At 40.4% G+C, this 24,139-nt stretch overlaps 1 protein-coding gene across 8 annotated transcripts in view; it reads right to left on the bottom strand.

Annotated features, from left to right (window-relative positions):
- Positions 1-24,139, bottom strand: part of mark4b (MAP/microtubule affinity-regulating kinase 4b) — a 58,422-nt gene that overhangs the window by 7,108 nt on the left and 27,175 nt on the right. For 5 of the 8 annotated variants that reach the window (XM_063494270.1, XM_063494269.1, XM_063494271.1 and 2 more), the window contains exons 4-16: positions 12,739-12,787; positions 12,587-12,652; positions 11,335-11,405; positions 11,036-11,092; positions 10,571-10,807; positions 9,997-10,116; positions 9,771-9,870; positions 9,299-9,408; positions 8,816-9,005; positions 8,492-8,712; positions 7,840-7,943; positions 3,520-3,798; positions 2,208-2,290 (exon numbers count right to left, since the gene is read on the bottom strand). In XM_063494270.1, coding sequence (XP_063350340.1) covers positions 2,208-2,290; positions 3,520-3,798; positions 7,840-7,943; positions 8,492-8,712; positions 8,816-9,005; positions 9,299-9,408; positions 9,771-9,870; positions 9,997-10,116; positions 10,571-10,807; positions 11,036-11,092; positions 11,335-11,405; positions 12,587-12,652; positions 12,739-12,787 — 1,687 coding nt within the window. The remainder of the gene's footprint in view (positions 1-2,207; positions 2,291-3,519; positions 3,799-7,839; positions 7,944-8,491; positions 8,713-8,815; positions 9,006-9,298; positions 9,409-9,770; positions 9,871-9,996; positions 10,117-10,570; positions 10,808-11,035; positions 11,093-11,334; positions 11,406-12,586; positions 12,653-12,738; positions 12,788-24,139) is intronic. The other 3 variants (XM_063494272.1, XM_063494275.1, XM_063494276.1) reach the window with 1 other exon arrangement.

Raw genomic sequence — 24,139 nt, 5'->3', positions numbered from 1 at the left:
ACATATTCTTTATGATTAATTGTCAACAGTTACAGCATGATCCATTAACTTTCTGCCCCCTTGTATACCATATAGTGACAGCAATCTCCACATTGCCTTAGTCTAAATTAAAACGTCCTGTGCATCCTGTGCACAGCCTTCTAGTCTCCTAATACCAATCTTAAAAACCCTTCAGACCTTTCCTCAGTTTGTTTGCTCTAGAAAGAACACTTAGCTATTGATGTCAAAAATACCTTTTTAAACACTTGAAATAATATTTTATAACATTAGATGTGAAGAAGAAGTCAAGCTAGTTATCTAGAAGTGGATAAAAGTGATATTTTTGACATACATTGCTGCTAAAACATAAAACACATTCAAGAACGCACCATACGTCACACTTTTCAGAGGCATAGAACCTGCCTGTCTTCATCTCTGCCCTTCTTCCTTTACCCCCCTGTGTCTTTCTTCTTTAAAATACACCCCCCTTTCTTTCTGTCCTGGTTTCTCTGCTTTCTCTGAGAATCCAAAGCCCTGCTGCTGCACGACTGATGATTTGTTAACAGCATGGACAAACATATGGTGTTGATTTTGTGACTCAAAGTAGTGCAGTTGGTCTGCAATAAACTCATACTCCAGGGAACGCACAAACATACACACACATCTCCATAGTGTTGTTTATTCTACACTCTGCATGAACAAGAGTGTGTGTGTTGTCCATGCGCTTGTTTGTGAATAGTGATTTCTAGCTATATAAGCTAAAAGACCTAACATCCTACCTGATGGTAACATTTAAAGCCATACTACAGTAAAAAGGAAAACTTAAACATACATTTAAAATAGAAATAATTCACTTTTTTGTTGCTTTTAAGTGCTTTGCTAGAAGCAGGTAATGGTGCTGTGCTGTTTACAGCCTGTAGTGAGTGCTACAGACTAAAGCTGAGCCACTGGAGATGGGGGGAGTGACAAAGAGACACTAAAGCAGACAGCAGCTGATCAGAGTTTTAGAAACACAAACACGCTGGTTTTGAGATAAAGCTGCTCTACTGGAAGAAGCAACCATCAAATATTTCATCAGTTTGGACTTGGCCACAACTTTAAGTCACAGATCTGCAGAGTTTAGTCTTACTGCATTTCAAGTTTCTAAAGGGAAGTTTGAATCCTGGATTTTCATAACCTTTTACCACAGTTAATGGAAACATAAAACCAAGTGTGTACAAACAGTGACCGAGCATGGGTGAATAAGCACATAAAGTAACATAAAAGGAGAAGATGTATCACAACAAATTTCTGCATGGTAAGCAAGTTAAGCGTGGGACTTTTTAAAAACCTTTTCATTTTTAATGCAGCAACAACTGCTTTTATCTGTTTTGTGTATGAACGCACAATGAATAACCAGAAGAAACAACGTAGCCCAAAGTTATGCACTATTATGTTTTGAGTACTCACATATTTAAATAAAAGATTAGATCAGACTTGATCCAGATAAGAAGACGGATGTATTGAAAATAAAAAATAATAAATAATAAACAGATTTTACAAAAATAAAAATGTCTATAATAAATCGAAGAACTTTTGAGCAGCAATGTCGATGCTGCAGATCAAATAGTGCTGACCAAAACTGCACAAATAAAGAAAGGCAGCATTTCACATGCACACTCAATGCTCACAAGAACCCCGCCTTTAGTCTATAAGCATATAGTGTATTTTAACAGCCTGCAATCACAAGACAAATATGCTTTATAACTAAATTCCAACTGCAAGCAAAAGAGAATATTTAAAGTGGACCTATTAGGCTTTTTCATATTTTCTTTCACACGTATCCTGCAAACTGGTTCTGGGTTTGAATCCACTGGTGGGGGCGGACGTTTTGCATACATGTCTTTGGATAGTACTTCAAAGGCCATCTAAGATTTTTTAAGACCTACTTATGTTATTTCATTTATCAACTATTCTTCACTTTAAAAAAAATCTAAATTTTGATTTTACCACCATGAAGCTAAAATATTAATTTTAGTGGAAATATTTGACTGAGACAGTTGACTTATTTATATTAATTACTACCTTTAGAGTAGCTTTGCCTCAGATAAAACTTTATATAACTAAACTCTGACCTGCAACAGACTACAACAGTGAATGAGGGGTAGAGGGGATGACTGAGCACTGGCAGGCAGACAGACAGTCAGATGGACAGAAGCAGCCAGAAAACATGGGAAAGGAAGACTTACTAACTGTTTTTGTTCCCTGCGGGAGGGTGCAGCCCGACATGGACTTGTTTGAGCTCTGACGTTTAGAAGGGTCAAGAGTGACCCTAGGAGGAGAGAGGAAGAAGAGAAGGAGGTGAAGAGAGGATGAGAGGAATGGAAAAAAATGGAAAATTGAAAGTTTTTGAAAGAGAGACGTGAGTGGAAGAAAAAGCAAGTGAAGGGGTAGACAACACAGAGTGACAGTAAGAAGCACAGGTAGAAGAGGAATTCAACATCAGGTACTGTAGTTCAAGAAAAGAAGGATAGAAGACTGGCAGGTGACTGGCAAGAAAAAGCCAAAGTGGTTAAAGAATCAAACAAACAAACAGATAAAGCAACAATAAGCAGCCAAGAAGAACCGTGAAAGACATACAGTGTGTCCACCTAGCATGCAGACCTGGGTCAGATAGGTTATCATTTACCTTTTTAGCTTTAATTGCCAGTAAGGTGCAGTAAGGCGGAGGTGCCTCAGGAATACAGTTCATGGGAGGAACTGAAAATAGGAGGTAACCATACTGAATAAAATCTAATTTTTATAAATTTAAACTGGTCTTCATATACTGTCCATCCATGTAGATATGATTAGTTAAGAGAGAGTGCTGTCGCAGGATTGTGTGGATGTGTGTGTGTTTACTGTTGGTTTACTGTTACATGCAGACAGCTTTACTTCTTCAGGACAGAGTAATTCATATTTCGTCTTACAGTGTAGTAAGATGTACACACTTGGAACATTACACAGCCCCCACACTCAAATCTAAATAACTAAAAATGAATTAGTGCAGTAAACAGTAACTTTAGTATTCTGTCATGTTTGAATCTGTGGTTAGCAGTGGGTGGATATTTCCACGAAGATGTGGATGTGGCAAAAAAAAAAAGACTGAGAATCTTGAATGTGAGAAAATTAAATTGGCGAACAATATTTTAACACTATTAGACCCAGGTCTGACACTCTGGAGGACAAGTTCTGAAGCCTGTAAAGCTGAATTATTAGAGAAGGAAGGCTGGTAGGTTAGTACTGGTTAAGGAGACGTGACAGGCAGCAAGGTTATCGAAATGATCTTCATGTGCAGAACTACACTGTCGAGTTGTAAGCTTATAATCAGACAGGCCTGTACTGTCACTTTACCACAACGATTAGCAGTATTACTAAACATTTAACAAAAATACGTGCAGATTTATTAACAAGCCACTGTTTTTCTACCAGTTAGCCCCCATCAACTCCCTGTTTCTTTGTTACTTTAAACTTTCAAAAACAGTAAGACTTGACATTCAAACATCTAGCTTCTCCGCTTACCTGCGAGTCAACTTGGAGGTGATTTTGCTGAGCAGGTTGGTCGTACCCCGGGTCCTGGCATGGGGCAGTGGGCTGGCATCGTGAGACAGCGTAGGAGACGCTGGAGGAGCATGAGAGGGAGGCCGGCGGTCTCTAATCTGCCCTCCGTGAAAAGTGCTCCTCACTGTGGATCCCCGGGACAGACGGGAGGAAGGCGTGGAGGATGAGGAGGAGGTCCCAGAGGCACCTGCAATGCTGTGGGTAGAGGGGGAGGCAGGGGGGAGGCGGTGGGATGTGGAACTGGAGAGGTGGGTGAGGGTGGAGAAGTTGCAAGTTAGACCACTAGAACAAGTGCAACTGTTCAGGAACCATACAAGCACCAAACCGTTTATACATATTTGAATACGGCTTTTCCAAACATCTGGAAGGAAGTGCGTTCAACATAAACAGAATCAAACCAGAGAAGTTACAGTCACATTATAACTGCAGCGTAGGCTGTTTGAGCCAGTGTTAGGCAACAATTACAAAACTGCGCATTTTCACTTCACTTTCAGACCCCAAATAGACTAGTGTGACCCATCTTCACTGGAAAAACACGCTACCTCGAGCAGTGATGTGACTCACTGATGTGTTTGTGACAAACAAAGGCTCGAATGAATCGGTGGCAGAAAACACTCGATAACAAAATAAGTATTTTTCATCTTTCATTTGGATTTTTTGACATCAAGTGCAGATTATTAGCAGACTTATGGTTTTAAGTTGGATTTAACATGCCAAGTGCATTTAAAAACAGTTAATCAATCATTACGTAACTGGGTTTCTTCATGGCTTAAACTGGGGTTAAAGACAAGCTCCATCATTAGTGTGCAGTATTAAACAAAATCTATGGACACTGATAACTGGCTGGCTGATAAAAGGTGTATTATCCTTGAGTATATTTAACAACCTAACAATTAACAATTTAAAAATAATTATTTGTCCGGTTTGATTTTACAATCCTAATCAAAGACGTCAACAGGTGAAATTATAATGAGCTGTTCGCAAACAGACTTTATTTCAGACTTTTCAAGAAAAATGATAAGTCTGAAATAAAGTCTAAAAGTAAAAGACAGAAAGACCAGCAGAGCTAGCTATCATACATTTCACACAGGTTGTTTTCTAACCTGAAAATTAACCCAAAATATTCTCTCTCTTGTGAACCCCTGCATGCCCCACTACCTCATGTCCAGTTCCCCTCTCCTGTCACACATTTATACACCTACGCACATAAACCACATACACACACACACACCTCTCCACCCCTGACTCTCAGGCTGGCTGGTGGCCTGAGGCTGCTTTTCATAACGCTCTAGATAACACCCACACACAGGGTTCAAGTGGGACAGAGCCATTAGATGGGTTAAGCTGAAGCGCAGCCGTTGCAGAGCAAAATCGTTTAGCATCAATGTGAACTGGCTGCCTACTGAGGCTCACCTCAGGGGGCACACGGGGGCTGGAGAGAGCAGAGGACAGCAGGACCGGGGATGGTTGAAAAAAATAAATTTTCTGTTCTGTAGTTGTGTATGGTTTTGTACACAAGTTTCACCAGTGCCTCAAACTAATGTGAGTGCTTGATTAGTTAAAGCAGAGATGTCAAACATAAGGCCCGGGGACCAGAATGGGCTCGGCAAAGACTCCTATCCAACCCAGTGGATCGCTTTGGAAAATGTAAACGAGGCATAAACTTTTTCTGAGGTTTTAATAGTTTTCCTACTGATGAAGACCTCCCCCTCTGGCCATTGGTATAAAAAATTTCAGTTTTTTTATAATGGGGGTCACCATTTAAAAAAACAAAAACAAACCTGAGGCATACTGTTGAAAATGTTCCCTCCTATATCGAGATGTTTGGAGGATTAAATGTGTAATTAAGCGTGTTTACATTGACAGATAGGGGAGTTTTATTGGTCTGACCCATTTAAGATAAAAATGGGCTGTAAAATAAAAATGTAAAATGTAAAATAAGTTTGACATCCCAGAGTTTGAGGAACTCCTCTGATTTCTGTTTTTAATGTATACATGGATTATTACAGCTGACCCATTGCTCTTTTCATATACCAAAGAGCATCTGCATTATGTCCTGATAATGAAGTCCCTTATCTTCCAGTCTTATCACAAGCTGACCTCAAACATGAACTTTGGACAGTTTCTGAGGAGGTCGGCTTTCCTTTCTCACATGTAGCACGCCCCAGGAAACGACCCGCCTAATGCTTTGTCATTACTGCAAATACTTTGTGTGCTTTAGGTAAGGGAGTTGCCCTGGTAGAGCGTGCAGGAGGCAGGACACATGATGCCCACTTGCTAGCTGTAAATGCACTCAGCTATTACCCGCCCTGGTCACACATCAATCCCCAGAATCCGATGTACTAGGTTGCTGGCAGGTTAGAAATCAGCTAATATTCGATCTGACTGCATCAGATACTTGTGCTCTCACGTGCACTTCTGTTAGGTGAGACCTTGAAATGTTCAGGGCTGCAGCGCATTTGTGAAAACAGCTTCTTCACACATAGTTTGAGCTCAGTGCGAGGACCTGATGTAGGCAATCAACAAACGAACAGTCACGCAAATTCAAGTACCGAACATGCTCAGTATTTTGGGCTTTTATTCTGATCTTTTAGGACTACAGGTTAGACAGTTTTCATGTACAATTTGTGCATGTGTTTGTTCTTCCATGCACGTGATTTTCCCATCAACCACTCTGGCATGGCATCACATTGACAAGGCCTCTGAGGCAAATGGAGGGTTATGTTGGTGCAACGCCAGTCCTCACTTCATCCTGCTGCTCCCTCCTGTTCACCTCCTCTCCCGTCTCTTCCTCCCCCCTCTGCTTTCTCTTCTCCTCAACCTTCCTTTGTTTAGAGCAGACATTTATCCTGCACGCCCTAACACCACCTGTTAAATCATAACAGTGAGCTACAGCAGAGGATGCTGCCTCGGTGCAATGCCTGAATCGAACAGTGTGGGGTGTGTCGTCTTCTCTGCTCACAGGAGAGTAAGCGTCTCCTGAACAGCAGTGATTCAGCATTTCATCCAAATCACCAGTTGATGTTTTTTTTTTTTTTTAAACCCTCTTCCTTGTATCTATTTTGAAAAGCATGATGGTAGGTAGACACGTTTGTGCAGTTTACTGATGTCACACTATTGGCATTTTTTTCATACCAACATTCACTACTTCTTTGTTGCCATCATATGACATCCACTCTTACCAAAAATGATTTGCACAAACACTTCATTCATTTTTTGTGCCCTGATTTCATTGACTAAGATCTGAAAACTTGTATGCACTTGATACACCCTTCGCCTGGCCTACCCCTAATTGCCCCATGTGTGCAAAAATCTTTTTACTGGAGGTCAGACAGCAGACAGAAACCTTCAGGCTCTCCCTTTGAGAGACAAAATTAAAGCGTGATAAAGAGACAGGGGGGCAGAAAACAGGGCAGACAGACTGAAAGTGAGAAAGTGACCACAGGAAAAGAGAGAGAGAGTGAAGTAGAGTGAGACGGACACAGCAAGAGAGGGGACGGTGACTGCCATGCTCAGAGACTGACAAGGAGACAACCATCTGTCGTAACAACAGACAGTTCACACTGGGTACACAGAGCTGCACACAGAACAATCACAAAGCCACTGATGTGCAGTGTTAAGCCCTTCATCCTGTCTTGAAGAGACAAAATGTGTGTGTGAAACACGCAGAGCCCAGAACATGCTAAGCTTTGTGCTAAAAGGGGACAAGCTGTACCAGTCAAACCGGTCTTTACAAAACTTATCACAGTGACATGTTCCACTGTACTTGCAATTAATACAAATGCATTTGCCAAAGTGTTAAAAATAGTTAAAATAGATGCAATGTGAAGATGCAATGTGCCAGCAAAACCAGCCATTTAATCACCAGCCTGAGCTTCAATTCTATACTTAACTCACTGCCTTTAAGGCTCTTCAGGGACAAAATGGGTGTAATTTAGAGCTGTCTGAACTGAGGTGAGGGTGTAGCTATCCAGACCTAACAGTCTGTGAATGTAAGCCAGAGATTTTTATCATATTTAAACAAAATTCTGATCTGAGGTTTGAAGTGCGGGCGATTTATCGGGCTGTGTTCTACTAATAAATATATTGATATACATGAATGCTACTGAATGTGGTCCAAATTCACGCAAATAAAGCTAATCTGCCCCCTTTTAGTTTAAAATGATTTCAGAAGAGGCCTCTAGGGAAATAAAGAAGAAACAAATTGTCTGCTTTTTGAAAGATCTCATTAGTACCCGCTGAGCGGATCTTATACTTCATATACACATTTGCAACTCTCACCTGTTTTCCTTGCCGTTTTGTAGCAGGGAGTGTCTATCAGAGTTGGATCGGTCTGTGCACACATACGTGTTCCTTCGAGTCATAGCACTAGCAGGGATGTTATTCTGGAGGAGAAAAAAAGCCTGTAAATTTAGTGAAATCAACTATGACACAAATAAAACGGTCTTTTAGATCACGCTTTACCTCTCAAAGCAAAGAGAGCTGCAAAACTAATGAAAGTCAGGAAAAAGTTGCACTACTAGCTGAGATTATGTGAAAACAAAGATTGCCCTGGATTGACTTCTGAGCTCTGCCTGTATCTGCCGTGGAGAACATTAAAGAGTTAATCTCAGATTATTCTGACTGCAGTCTTCAACCCTTTGCATGCAAACTATGCTCTTCATTTCTCATGCTTAACCTCTAATCTGATGATTTATCTCAAAACATGTAATAGTTTTACTGCTCTGATTGTCTCCAGTCTGTGGAGGATATTTTACTTTTGGTTCCTATTATATTTATTTTAACATAGCCTTAGAAGGCTGTAACCTGAGGTAATTGGATTAGGTGGACTGTTAGGGCTCTGCCATCTGTTGTATTGATAAGGGGTTAAAAAGTGACAGATTGGATTCACTAGACGGTTCCTCCCACCCGCACATAAACCTTTTGGTCTTACCGTGGTTGAGTTAACCTCCTTACGCCGGTCAGGTATCTCAGCTTTATTTGGGTTGTGAGCAGAGCTAACCATGGGACTGGAGGGGGTGGGGATGCTACGGGAGCCAGCAGTGTTGGTGCTTGGCTTGCGTATCGACAGCCGTTCCTCTCTAAGCACCGCCCCTTCAGCTACGCCGCTGGGACTTCGTTTGGGGTGTGTTGATCCTGGAACAGCTGGACCGCCTAACAGAGCAAAGGGTTCTCAGTGAGCTAAATTTATGCAGATTCAAAGTCTCAAGATGAATAGAAACAAATAAAAGTCATCCGTCTCGGTATTTTGCCTTACAGAAATCAGAGTGTCGTCTCTGGCGGTGGTATGTGGAGGCACTGCGCTGTGCCTTATGGCCAGAAGAGGAAGACTGTGCACCCGAGGAGCAAGAAGAAGTGGAGTGCTTGCTTGTTCCGTTGGTGATGGTGCCGGGCCGGATTCGAGCCAGACTTAAAGTGCTGCTAGACCGAGAGTCAGTGACCTCCGTCTGAGATACACACATGCACAGACACACAAACGATATAAAATTACAACTTGACTGGACTCAATCATTGATCTTCATCAACCGAGAGCAACAGAGGCCAGTTCATATGTCAGTCTTAATTAGTCTGGGTGTCGTGACTGTAGCACATCACAACTGTAAACAAATTAGGAAGCGATGGCACCAAAACTATCTTCTCAACCCTGTTTTACTGCTATGTAAGCATAATATCTAAGTATTAACCATAACAGCTTATTAACAGCTTCATCGTAAGGTCAGGAGCAAAGGAAACGATTTACCTCCGTCTTGCGTCCCAGCAGCAGGTATGTGGCAGTGAGCTCATTGTATTTTCGATTGGCCAGCGCGTCTCTGATCTCTTCTCTTGTGAATCCCATCCCAATCATCACATCTAAAACAAGAAATACTTCAGAACTTCTGTACAATGAAACATTCTGGACAGTTTAAAATTATGGTGCTAAATGGTTACATTGTACTGACATTTTACATAAGAGGCTTAGACTATAATATTCCAGTGTTTGCTCAAAAGCTGAAAATTAGGCCACTTTTGAATATCAAGGCACCCACTATTATTTTTTATCTTAACCTCCCACTAAATAAAGAGGAATGCCTCCAAAGGTTTAGGGATAAAAAGTCTGCCTATAGGACTTTACTTAATGTTTCTTTAACCCTTCATTTCAGTGACCTCATGAAAAGATATCATTTAATGTTAAATTATTAAGAAAATATATTAGCGATTAAGATATTTCTCACCAATGCGGCCGGTATCGTTAAAGTCTTCCACAGGCTCCATGTGAGGCTTCAGCTCATCGCCATCATAGCCAATATTAATCCACTTGTCTTTCATTATTTGCTAGTCATGAGAAAAAATTGATTTAAAAAAACATCACAAATCTGACATTTATATTTTCTTTTTGGATATTTTCTGTGTATGCGCCTTGGATTTATTCCACTAAATGTGCAATAAACCTGTCTTCACCTCCAGCGAGCAGCGCTTGGTGGGGTTGAGGACCAGGAAGCGGCGAAGGATTCCCTCGCAGTCCGTTGACATGTAGAAGGGCACGCGATATTTCCCCCTCAAAACACGCTCTCGCAGCTCCTGAACACAACACACATCCGAACACCGTTAGTTTAAACTACAGGTGCACTAAGACATCAGCAAAAAAAACAATAACATAATTAAATGGAAGTTTATTGTTTTTTCAGAATTGTCTGTTATGTGATCCTGCAGCTGTAAATGGGCTAAATGTAGGGAGAACTGCGATTTAGAGCTATTTATAATGACTTCTGACAAATTAAAACTAGTTAACATTGTAAATGTAAACTACAAGGTTAATTAGTTTTTGCAAAACTGTTTAAATTTCTCTAATAATCTGGGCTTCAGAGGCACATGACTGTATCTAAATTAATGCACAAAAACATCTCCGTGATGGATTATTCTCAAAAAATAAAAAATAAATGAAGAGAAAAAAAATCAAACAGATAAGGCTGTAAGCTCTGAGTCACCTCAAATGACATTTCAATCTGAAAAACCCTGGCCTGATGTCACCCACCTTTAGGTTCTGTCCGTCAAAGGGCAGGGACCCGCTGACAAGCGTGTACAGAATTACCCCCAGGCTCCAGATGTCCACCTCTGGACCGTCATACTTCTTCCCCTGGAAGAGCTCCGGGGCAGCATAGGGCGGGGAGCCACAGAACGTGTCCAGTTTATTACCCGTCATGAACTCATTACTGAAGCCAAAGTCGGCTATTTTAATGTTGGAGTCGGCGTCTAGAAGCAAGTTCTCCGCCTGCAGCAAACATGGTAGACAGCGGAAAACTTTGAATACAGACAAGGTTCATAAACTCGATCAAGAATAACTGATTATTATTTTGAATCTGTATAACACGCTTTGTAGCTTTGAAAATGTTACAGGTAATTCAGTAAATTCTGTAAATAATGTAAACAGACATCTTTAAGAGTTCTTATCTAAAAGGAAGACTTTTTAATATTTTGTGCCAAGATTCTGGGTAATCACCTTCAAGTCTCTGTGAACAATGTTCTTCTGATGACAGTAGTGCACCGCTGAAACAATCTAAGGAGACAGAAATACAAACTGAGCTCATACAAGAGAACATAACTGAACCTAATGTTGTCCTTTCAAATGAATGGCTCCTATACTACAAGCTCAATTCAAAGATGCCAATGCCCGCTTTCTAAACTAAATTCATAAATAAATTGATAAATCCTTTAAAACTGAAAGACTAGCTGTGCATCAGGTTTAGGCTGTGACACACTCAGACATACGGTTGAGGCCAGCTGTGGAGTTTCACTGACCTGTCTGAACTTGGCTCTGGCCTCTTTCTCCTTCATTCTGCCATGAGCCACGAGGTAGTCGAACACTTCCCCTGAAAAAAAAACCAAAAACATTGAAAACTTCCTGTATTTAAAGTGGGCGTGGAAGTCGCCAGTCGGACTGTTAAAGGCATTGTTCTTATTTAATGAACCACTCATTAACAAAGACTAAGAATGATTTTAAAAAAATTAGCAGTACTTAAATAAATCTCAGTTTTTTCAACATTCAATCTACTATCATTAAACTGCATTAAAATTTGAGGATTATAGTGAGTGGGTTTACAAATGTGCCAAACAACATTTGGTTCAAAATCAGAAGGAGACAAAAATCCCTTTAGCGTTGCATCAGGAGGGGAAAAGATTTGTAAAATTTGACAAATCAAATGTGCCGTTTCCTGCTGTAGTGACTCCTTGAGAATAAGGGACCAAAAGCAGCATCAGTGCATTTAAAACATCACAGAAGTTATTAATTCGATTTATTAAATTCAGCAATTTTCACACATTGCGGATCCATCCAGAGAGCCCTTTGGCAGGCCGGTTTTGGACCCTGGGCCATCTCGTGTTTTAGAGCATTTATGGCCATATTCAAATAACAAAAACTTAATTGCAGCAATATCGTAAATGTCAGAATTCAAAATCAGCCAGTGCATGTGTATGCAGAGGTGGGTGGGTAAGCGAAAAATAAAATCTGATTGCTATATTTCTAGGGCAAGATACATGAAAAACATAATATAAGCAAAGTATTTGGACACACTATATTCGGGAAACATAAAGTATGAAATCCTTTTGTTTGCCCGTCCTCCCTCTAAACATTTAATTTGTTAAACAATGAAGCAGGCTGAGGCTGAGCTGATCTGAGCTGCATGTCTGCTGGTGAGCTGATGCCTCCTTATTAGGCATTGGAAGTAAGAGATCACACAACATACAGAGAGAGCAGCGAAGAGAGATTAAGGGATCACGAAGACAGAAGAAAGAAAAATAAAGACGCTGCAAAAATAGATTAGTGCCTGGGAAACTGCTGAACAATGCCTGAGTGCAAGATGAATAGAAGAACAGCTCAGAAAAAGACGGAGGAGAAAACATTAAAGTAGTAAAGCAAGACCTCACTAATGCAAATGGAGTATATACTCTAAGTTAATTATCTCTTTGGACTGTACAGTTCAGAAGTAATGAAGCTAATTGGCACAAATCTATACTTGGCAATGCAGATGAGGGAGGTGATGGTGTCACTCACCTCCGCTAGCGTACTCCATAATCAGGTAAAGTGTCTTCTCTGTCTCAATCACCTCAAATAACTGGACTGTAATACACAGAGAAAGAGATTTCAGCGCAAAGGTCATTGTGGAAAGATACATACAGAACAAAAAGTTGTGTGAGTTGACTCACCTATGTTTGGATGGTTCAGAGTTTTCATGATGCGTACCTCTCGAAACACCTGAACAGGAGAGCAAGGAAAACAAATCTCAAATGGATACATGATGCAAACGTATGTAAAGGATGAAGGTCATGAAGGTCAAACTGCTGCTTTTGATCAATTGTGGCATGAAAATAATACCAAAGTAGGAGCTGTTTATTTGTGGAAGAACACAAAATAAAATATGGCTTTATTAATTTTAAATGAACCGTTTAACCTGTCATAGAGACAACACACACTTAATGAGGATACAGAGGAAACTGTCAGAATCGCAGCTATTTTTAATCTGGCTTTTTATAGATTTCACAATAATAAAGTTATAAAAGAAGACACGGCAATTAAAACTACATCAAACTGGATGAATTTAATCTACATCTGAATCTCTTTCAAAGTACTACTTTTATTTTGTTTGTAGCTGAATTGAGTTCAGGTCAAGAAAAGTGCAGGAATTCAGGTATATCCATCATTACTCTAATTTATTCTCCAAATGAACAGTTAGTTCATACAGTTCACAGCTGGTGTATATACTGCTCCCATCATTTATCTTATCCCTCCTCACCCACACACACACATACACAGAGACGCTCATCTTTCTGACCACTAGTCCCCGGGGTCACCCAAGGGAGCGTCCCACTGATGCTAGGCTGACAATAAGGCCTCCTCTCCAGGGTGGCTTTCCCTGAGGACCCTCCCTACCCCCCTCCCAATCCATCACTGAGCTCCAGACTGCTGCCTCATCCTGCCACTCTTATGCAATCACCCTCTCTCTCTCTCTCTTTTTCCTTCCATCTCATTAAAGTAATGCATTTGACTGTGAACACCATTTAAAAGATTACAGAGAGAATGTGCCAGGACTCACAGTGAGACATCCCAATGGCGAGTCATAAATTTTTTTAAAACACTCATTTCACCACAAAAATGAATCAACATCAGAGAAAACTTCAAACAAACCACCTGCACACTGAACAAATGCAATTAACTCCATTCATCAATCATCAGTTAGGTTTCATTTTGTTATTCGTGACAAAATGAGAGATTCTAACTATGAAGGGGGAATGGGGCTTCACTGACAGGAGTGTTTCAGCGAAGCCAAGAAAACATGATAAACTAAACAGAGGTATAGAAACATATATATTAGTGTTTGTGTCATTTTCCCTATTCAGAGCGCTGCCGCAAACCTGCCTCATTAACAATTCTTTGAGAAAATATTACACATGAGTGAAAAAAGTGAAAGCATGGAAAAAGAACAAAAGACAGCGAGAAAAGCCAGTGAAAAGAACCAGAATACAAAAACAGGAATGCTCCGATGCCTTCATTCTGGTCGCAGAACCTCAGCTGCCCTGGGAAACACGCTCCTCCCTTATCTCGCCCTCTCACTCTCTGACTTTTCATCGAACAGAAAACCCAACGCCACTCATGTTTTCACGTCATCTTCAGGCTTATAATTCCATTAGTTTCCGCTGGAATCTCTGCATCTTCTCATCTAACAATACATAGTTAAACGAAGGATATTTCAGATGACATACCGGCTATTTTCTGCAAATATGAATACACGTATAATTTGACATTTTGGCTCGCCCTTGGCTTTGCCCTGGACACAGAATGTTTAAAAACCACCGGACTATGTGAATACTTCAAGCTACTGTATAGACAGCAGGTTGTTTGCAAAGACACTTGAAACAGAAAAACAGCTACTGTGGCAAGTACCCCTTTCTCCACAGTACCGTCATATTACACACTAAACACAAATCTTTAACAGACATTTGCTTACTTACAAGAATTTAAAAAACAACACATTTCCCAATTTAAAACCATTACTTATCCAGTAATCCTGGGATTAGTCTGTGTACATTTATCTACATACGCTGCAGATTCACAGAAATTCAATTTTACAGCAGGCTGGTTTACTGCTAAAAACAAATCGTTGAGAGTCTCAAGTTTTTAGCCCGTAGTCGGGGTTGTCCCCTTTAGAGGTGGTCCTGAGGGTCATCGACCCATTATCGATCATCTGAGTCTTCACATGAGCCAAGGTGTTAAGCTCTCAAGACTACTTGACCTGGTAGACTGAGAGCCTACACAGACATGCGTTCCAGGAATTTGCTTTTTCACATTGCAATAAAAAACGTTCCCCGACGACATTACAGTCACCTGAGGCAGCAGTGCTTTACATGCCTGTACCTGTGTATGTTTTTTCTCAACATGACTAGAGAGATTCCTCGTAGCCAGTGGACCCAGAAGAAAATAAACACTTTGGTTTGCCTACATAAGAAGACGTCCTCTCACAGACTGATTCGCATTAGAACAGCCAACACAGAGGCTTCCTGTTTGGTGTCGACTGGTCAAAAGTGTGACAAAGAGCTAACAGCCAAGATGCAAGAAGTGGTGTGCTCGCACTGTTAAAACTAATTTAAGAGTTTACGCTTTGACACACAGGAAGAACTGGATATGAATGTCAAACAGAAAGTCAGATATTGAAGGAACAAAACAAGATGCAATGACAGTAAACAGAGTTAAAAACAACAGGAAAAGGAGACATAAAACAGAAAGCATTAATATGAATAAAAAGCAATAAAACACCTAACACTAAATCATAAACATGTCTGAAATTTCACTTTTTTTTGGAGTTTTGGATCCTCGGTCACACAGAATAAGTCGCCTTAAGATAAGACCAAGGCTGTGACACTAACTGATTGGAAACGAAACATGACAGACTAATCAATTGATAATGAAATGCAACTGTTAACTGATTTGTATTAATGATTTGAAGAAACTGCACTCAGATGTGAACATGTGTGGCAAAGAGCCACGCTGTGTAGGAGAAGCATTCACACATAAGAACCACAGAGGATGTTCTCTGGCTTCTAATGTGTTATTAACACGAGTTTCTCTTCTTCTGTTAGATTTTTTATCTATCTTGTGCTCCTAAAATGGGAAGCTGCATTGTCATAAACACAGACACAGTGGGTCCAGTGGGAGTGTGTGTAATTGAATTAGGTGCACGGTGCATCAGCTGTTCATCTGAGCTTTAAGAAGTATTATCAGTTAAGCCTGTCCTCCCTCACCGGTACACTCATTCACCTCTCTCCTTCTCCTCCATACTCAACTAACCCTCGCTCTCCCACATTTTCTCTCCATTTTCTTGCCTGGTCTTCTAAGTGAGAAATCAATCTGTGAGCACTGCTTGCTGAGATGTTGCATATTTAAAGATGTGAATGACATCTGGGAATTGTTTCCAAAATGGGGTATGTGTGAAAGGAGACTTTAGCAGCTGGCCAGGAAATTGTTGAGTCACCAGTATTGATCCATTTAATCCTCAGCTCGTGCTGCTGTAGAGGCAATAATGAAGATTCTTATTGCACTTTAGGTCCATTTTGAAGATTACTAAGAATTAGTGTAATGTTATAAAGGTTTTTTTGGATTGTGATTAAATGCATAATTAATTTCAATATTTGTGTGCCTTCTTAAATTCATACTCCATTTAATCACTTCCTGGGTCTCTCTCATGGTGATGGCTCCGCGTCACAGTTGCCATGCAAACCCAGGTAATAATCCCTGGGCCTGGATCTCCTGCTGCCCAGGGGATTGTGGGAAGTCATGAAATGCCAAACACATGCGAAGACACAGACCCACAGCTACTGCCATATGGTCCTTTAATAGCAAAATATTGATAGTGAGTCTAAAATTTTCAGGTTTAGAAAGCGAATTGTTCGCCAAATGCAAATATTTACACAGGAAATTAATCTGCATTCTGAATGCAGCCTTCACTTTCCCTGCCTTCTCCTTGTTTTGTTCTAAGCAGCTTTATTTTCTTCTTAAATGCATTTCTGTATTTTTTGTCACCCTTTATTTCTCTCTCCTTGCCAGGAAACAGAATTCAGTGTTGCTTTTCTGAGGATTTACAACTTAATGACCCACTGCTGCAGATTTTTACTTGTCTCTTTCTCATAATGTGAGGAGTACTGCACACTTTTGATTCATGTGTCTGGTCTGCCAAGTCTATTAACCTTTGACCAGTTCATCCATACTGGGTGTCTGTTTTCTCTCCCTAACCATCCGGACAAGTAACAAGTGTCACAAACACACACAGAGTTAGCGAAGGAGCAGAAAGAAAGCAAACAAGCTGAAATAGAGAAATGAGGTATTGATAGCTGGCCCCTTCAAATATCCACTGCAGGGTATACAGTTTAACACACTAAAGAACTCAAACCATGAAACACACTTCCTCTCATCAGCTGAAGCCAATCACAAGACCAGAGAATCTGAGGGGAAAAAAGGGAAGAGAGTGAAAGACAAAGAGCAGCAGAATGATGGTGACGAATAAACTCTCCACTCCCACGTCAGAGTACTTGCTGTGAATAACCCTCTGTCTGTGAGTGTATGAACACTCTGAATGAGAGAGCCCCGCTCCAGAGCCCAAGAAACATGGACGTCAGTCTGTTGTTGGGAACTATTCGCTCTAAAACTTAGCATGATGCATCGTCTGTGTGTTTATGTGCGTTCTGTCGTGTCCCTGTATGTCAATTGTAAAGCTTTACGTAACCCACAGTTCAGCTCAAATTGGCATGTTTACATCTTATTATTTTATACTGAAATCCATTACCGTGAGCTGTCCGCGTGAAATAAACACATTTAAAAACTGCATTTGTGTCACGCCCACAGGCTTTTAGGCACCAGCCCTCTTCAAACAAAAAACACAATTAATGCCATTTTGCCCTTCAGCACGGCACAGTTCGATCAAAGGCGGTCCATGTGCACAAAACACTACAGATCATTTGGTGTTCCTGATGTGTTAGCAACAGTTTGCTGAGATACTGTTGCTGCCGATGTATTAAAAAGACACTTTAGCCTCGCAGCTTAAGGGGAACTTCTTTCTCTCATGTCCAGCTTTATATTTGCATTTTCTGATTGCACTAGAGAAGCTTTGCATGATTCACAGTTCAAAATAATCATTGTTCATCTTGTACTGGATCTTGGTGCAGCTCCTCAGTTTAGAACAAGGTGTTTTAGTTTCTTCCCATTTAAGGCCAAGCTCTTGTAACCACTTTAATTTCTGATTAGCTGCCCCTCGTATACAAAATGTTTGGTCATTGTACGAGATGAAGTTGGGTTTTTTGCTTTAAAGGCTGAGGTAACAGCTGATGTGTGTGGACTCCAAGTGTTTTCTCTTTCAGATGAAGAAATAATAATAATAATAATAATAATAATATTAATAGCAGCAGCATCATTTCAGATCTGGATAACTAAACATGTCTATAAACAATCTCAACTTTGGACCTGATAAAGTGATTTGTAGAGATATTTTAAATCAAGTTTGTCCAGGCAAACATCTGAGAAAAAGCCTGAAGCTAATGAAGCACTTCAGCATGCGTGGCTGCTTGTGTAGCACGGTTTAAAGCAAACACTTGCTTTGTAGCAGTCTAATAAGCTGCACTACTAAAGGGTTTTGCTTCTTTTGCTTATTGCCAGGGAACATTTGCATACATGTTTGACCTTGCGTATCATTGATCCTGAAGGAAAAGCTCCCACTAAACTCCTGCTAAATGAACACCTCCCAGTCCCCCCATTCACTGAATGCACGGCAGTAATAGGAGCTCTCAGGGCTGTTGATAAGAGAAGATGAATCATTAATGAAGAGATGCTGGAGTTAAATTCTGGCCTTTTACTGCTTGGTGTTTGACCCAGATCACAGGAATCCTGGCTCAGCTCTAATAAAAACAGAGACGTATAGTTTTATAGATGTTGTCTAAACCAGACACAACAAGCGGAGGGAGAGCACTTGTGAGAAAACCTTCTGCTTTTGGTCTGCCCGCCCTCTTGTGCCTTTATTGTCTAATTATTCCCATCACAGACCAGCACAATAACAACAATGCATACAGCAGCAACAATATGATTATGCAGAGACACCCACACAGGGACAATATGCAGCGTAGCAATCCAGATAATGGCATTACACATGCATACAAAGGCAGAGCTGAGAGTATTTTGGACAGTGGCTTTATCTGCTTGTTATGACCCATGTAGTCTTATACAAACACCGTCTGTTGTCTTCAGTTGTGCTCTGTATCTTGTCTTTCTTAGGGTCCCTGCTCCTGCTCCAGTGCCCCAAAGCCACCCCCACCTCCCCATCCCTACATGACGGCCTCTTTTGTTTGCCTGTCTGGAATTTAGCTCCTGGCTGAAGGGGCCTGGGCAAGGGACAAAACATACTTCACAGCATTAGATAGTGGCCCAAACAGTTATTTTACTTTTTGCACACTCACAAAGTTGAGCAGCTGCCCACAAAATTCTCCTGTTCTTAAAGTAACACCAATCTTTTTTGTGGGGCCCTGCATAGTCTGGGTGATTATCCAACGACACACACCACAGGGGAAACAAGGACAATAACATTTGATCCTGTATGTTGCTATTAGAGCTCAAAGATATGAACACAAACACAAGGCTGTTTGGAGTCCACTGCCAAAAACTCACAAGGAGATTCATCTGAAAATCATTGGAAGACCTTCTTCTTTTCCTGCCAATGTGCAGTTTTAAATGTCTGTAAATGTTCTGCTACACTCAGTCTGGCATCATGATTTCCACCTCATTATACGATCTCTTCTAAGACCATAAACACCTAAAACTTTGAACTAAAATAAACTGTTTACAGAGGGTGCAGCTTTGTAATTTGGAAAAGCTCTGCAGAGAAGCAACACTGGCAGAGATCTGCAATCTGCTGAAGGCCACAGCCTGCGGGTACAACAACAGAAGATAATACCCGGATTTATAATATTAACAATAACCACACACTTTATTTATACAGCACTTTTCTTAAGAAAGGTACAAAATGCTCCACAGAGAGTAACTGAAAATAAATTAAAAACATCTACAACAGTAAGAAGACGTCCTGGGATATAACGGTTTAGGACGCAGTGCTTAAATGTTTTTTTGTCTAACTGCACATTAATATATCAATGCCATTTCAGGTAGTTGGACAGATATGCATCTGATTTTGATTAAATCTGAAGCTGTTCCTTTAATCCTTTTATTTATCACGCCTGCATCAGTCATGTGGTTGATCTGTTGTGTGTCAGCTGCAAGTGAAGGTGGAAATTTGGCAGTTCTCTAGAAGCAGGATACGCTTTTTGAAGTCTCATAACATGACAGTGCCTGTGTCCCTGTAGTTTTAAACAAGTGTACTGTAGAGCTACAGATGGCAAAGAGTACAGCTGTGATTACAGTAGAGCTACTACTGCAACACACCGCCCGGGGAGAAAGGCAGGAAAAGTGGGACGCAGTGTTACAGTAAAGAGAACAAAATAAAGAGATGACGAAGAGGAGAAAAAAGAGAAAGTGGAGCAGCGGGGAGAAGAGAGAGGTAAGTGGGGCATAAAGCTACAGTTGACAAAACATAGATTGAGGCACCGCAGCGTGAGCTGCGAGGAAGACCGAGATGAAGCGAAGAGCTTTCGTGGAGAGAATTAAAGCGTTGGAAGAAGCCCGTGCGTGTTTCTATTTCAACTCAACTGTGAAGACGACAACGTTTGAATATTAATGCTGTCAAAATTAAAATGCAAATTGTGTGCTTTTCCACTACGTACACTAAAGCGAATCAATCAATCGTCCATGAAAGACAAAAGACTGATTAATATTGACAAATATTCTTCACTCTGAGCTACGGCTGTATTAACTTCTTATTTTCCTTTAAAGGATGACATATTGGTGAAGGTTCTGACATCTTCTAGTTTCACAAGGACATTCGCCAAACTTAAACAATGTCAACTGATGACCACATTATTTAGCTGGTAAAATGTATTTTTATCCACAAAAATAACGAAAAACATTATTTACAGTGTTCCCGTTTTATGTGTCACTCCATGGAAAATCAATCAGGCCCAAGTTAGAATCTAAGGCCAAAATCATAACCAACTCTGAACATCAATATCATGAACATATTATAGTTTCGATTTAATGCACCAATTTAATGACATTGAGTAACAGAAACCCTGGCACCCTGAATGTTTGATCTGTCTTCATGGGTAAAAACGCCTAAAGATCCTACCACCAGATGTGATAACTGGCTGATCAAAACAAGTTACAGCACATAAAAGGTCTTCTTTTAAACCAGCATTTTGATACCTGTGGATATTTGATGTCTTTAGGAAGTTATGAGGGGTCAAGAATGTTGAAAAGTACCAAAGTACCAACGTACCAAAGGTTATGAACACCTGTAAATGTTAACAGTAAAATTTTATATTTGCTAACAACACAACTGTCCAACCCAAACAAAGTTCGGCTTATTACTAATTTATCATAAGCTGGAGCTTTATATTATATAAACATAATATTGAAATTGATTTATATTGAAATTCAACACTTTTTCAGCCCACACAGAAAGTGATAACTGGAGAAAGAGACAGGGAGTGAGTGAGTGAGGGGAAAGTGGCAGACAGACACAGACAAAGAGATGGAGAGAGACAGTGTCACCTGGCAGCATGCATATTGTCCTACACCAACTACAATAATGCTGACAGGACAGCACGTAACGGGCAGCCCCTGCCCCGATACAGCTGCGCTATGCAGCACTACACCACTACCAGGCTGCAGAATACACACACACACAGCTCTGAACCACGCCTTATAAAACCAGGATCTGAGATTCAACACTTGAAGAGCAGATTAATGGTGTGATTAAGTCGGCGTATCACCACCAGAACCGAAGGCAATTTCTGGTCTAAGAAAGTCCGGCCATTCTCATGACTGCTGTTCGGCAAAAACACTGTCTGTGTTCCCAGTGGACACACACAACACACAAATTCCTCCCCCAGATTCACACACAGTCTTTTTCACTGCATTGAGGAATTATTTGCGGCCCCTGAAAAAAAGGTTTTTGTCAGAGGCAAAAGGAAAACCACCAGCAGTCTAATAAAATTATTTATCTTTCACCAAATACAAATAATGTACATTTTTGAAAAACAAAAAAGAAAAGACACCAATTTTTGTTAAGAAATTGGTGAATTTTACAGAGTAATTGCCTTTAATTACTGATAGGAGGACTTGGATTGGGATACCAACTAACTTTTCTTACAAACACGTATGTTTTCATTTTGTTGACAAGAGGAAAAGCAGCGTCATCAATCAGTCATCCTGGCCAGTATCTAGGCCAAGTGGACCAATAGTCACGGACAACCATACGTCACCAATAACAGAACTTTGTGTTATCAGTTGAGCCAAACCTAGCCTGGACTAGTTACCTAACCAGCTGAGAATTCATCAATAGGCCAGTTTGCATGTGCGTATGTGGTGCAGTATTGATCCAGATGAAGTGAGAGAGTGTGAGAGTTGTGAAGTGCATGATAAAGTAAAGTCATAATTGAACAAGGACAAAGGTTGGTCAGCAGGGTTGAGGCTGTACAAAGAAATCCCTTGTTAAACTCTGGGAACGGTTGTTACAGCTGTGAGTCCATCACACAAATACGCAAGGTTAAACCTGCAAATGACAAAATGAACAGCCAGAAAAACCTGCTGCAAATCTGGGAAATAAAAGCTTGTGGTACAGCTCTGCTTTTTTAGTCTATTAAAACGATTTCCTACTTCAGATGTCTGAAGGTGAAGAAAAAAGTAGCACATTTCTTTAACCAACTAACATTTCCAGAACAAAGCAAACAAAAACTAGCAGCATGTTTTATAACCCATAGTATTTTTTTTATAGTACTCATTGTATTTTTTAAATTACAAGCGTTTAATTAAGCAATTTTCAGACATTAAATGGTGAAGCTGCATGTGAGACCAGACATTCAACTGTCTTTAGCCTGCCAGCTTCATACTACTAAGTCCATGTGATGTCTGATTGATTGTCTGGTGAATTCACAGCCAGTGGTCCTAAAATAACCAACACCTAAATCAAACTGTTTCCATTAGTGAGAAAAGATCTGATGTTAACTATCTGCTGGCTTAATGTGGGAAAGCAAAGCTGATTCAGCTGCCACTGTCTGGAGTTCACATGTGAAAACCGCATATTAGTACTACATGCAACCGATAACCGAACCAATGTCTAAACCACAGTCTAGCTTTGACATTAGCATAGGCAGTAAAAAATATGGATGTAGCCACTGGGTCTGAAAAAATAGCCAATGCTTAAGTGTTTTAAATCTGCATTTTGTTTTTTTAAAGTGACCAACAGGGGGCGATTGATGTGGTTGCACAAACACTTGCAGTCATATAGAAATCTATGGAAAAACAGCCCTGGGCTCCTTTGCTCTCTGACCTTCGTAAACATTCTCCTGATGATTTATGGGCACAGTCACGACTTTCTGGTTTTATTGAATAAAACATGAAGCTAATTTTGTAAATTAAGGTCATTACTGGAGTCAGAAAGGAGGAATATTTCTGTATGCTGATTGGTTAGTCAACGGTGAAAGTTCACACTTCATTAACCACTGGGTGACGTCACAGCAGCTACCCAGTTAAGCTTTAGATATTATGACAATGGAGGTATGATACTATGGTCCAGTGAATAATGAATAACTTTACTGCTCAACTATCTAAGAGGTTCACCTTAAATTACAGGATGCGAGGGGGGGGGGGGGAGAACACCACAATAAAATCACATGGAAATAAAATAAAATCATACACTCGGTGAAGACATTAATATTTCAGTGCTGCATTATTAAACACCATCATAGCTGAATGAGAAAATACCGCAACTTTCACTGCTTGAAAACAGAACACAGCCCTGAGGCAGTGGTCGATTCTGTTTCATTAGATCGCGCTCAATTAACACATGCACCGCACACAAAAACACAAATAGATGCAAGCAGTCTGAGCTGAGACAGGAAAGGGTTTAATCTCATTAAGGACACAAATGCAACGCATGTAGTTAATACATAACCCTAAATGTCACCACAGAAGCATACAGTGACGTACGTTACTCCAAGTCTTTGTCCGGCTTTGTTCTGGAGGACTGAGTGGACATGTGACGGATGCATTACAATGACACAAAGCAAAAGTCACTGCTTCGCCGGCTTCTTTGAATGAATATACTATACAGAGTTCACAAAAGATATAAATAACCCATAAAACTGGACAGGCAAGCCTTTTATCAAGCAGCACTGCAAGAGCTGAAGATGGAGAGACGAATCTTCCCTGCAACCACTGACAAAGCCAACGCAGATGCCTCAGTGCTTAAATTCTCTGTTGCTTTTGTGTTTTTTTCACATTTTAACCGCATAACAACCAAAAGGTAAAAGGTCAGATGACTACAGCACACAAAGCTCAACTGAGGGTTTTAATCTAAGGCAACACAAATAAGCACACAGAGAATGCCACAGGTTAAAAAGAAAAAAAATCCTGCACTCTTACTACAAGAATTAAATCTAGAGTTCAGTTCAATGTTAA

Source organism: Pelmatolapia mariae, linkage group LG14, assembly GCF_036321145.2.
Source record: "Pelmatolapia mariae isolate MD_Pm_ZW linkage group LG14, Pm_UMD_F_2, whole genome shotgun sequence".
Lineage (NCBI taxonomy): Eukaryota > Metazoa > Chordata > Actinopteri > Cichliformes > Cichlidae > Pelmatolapia > Pelmatolapia mariae.
The sequence above is the reverse complement of the archived record's forward strand: the minus strand, read 5'-3'. Positions and strand labels throughout refer to the sequence as shown.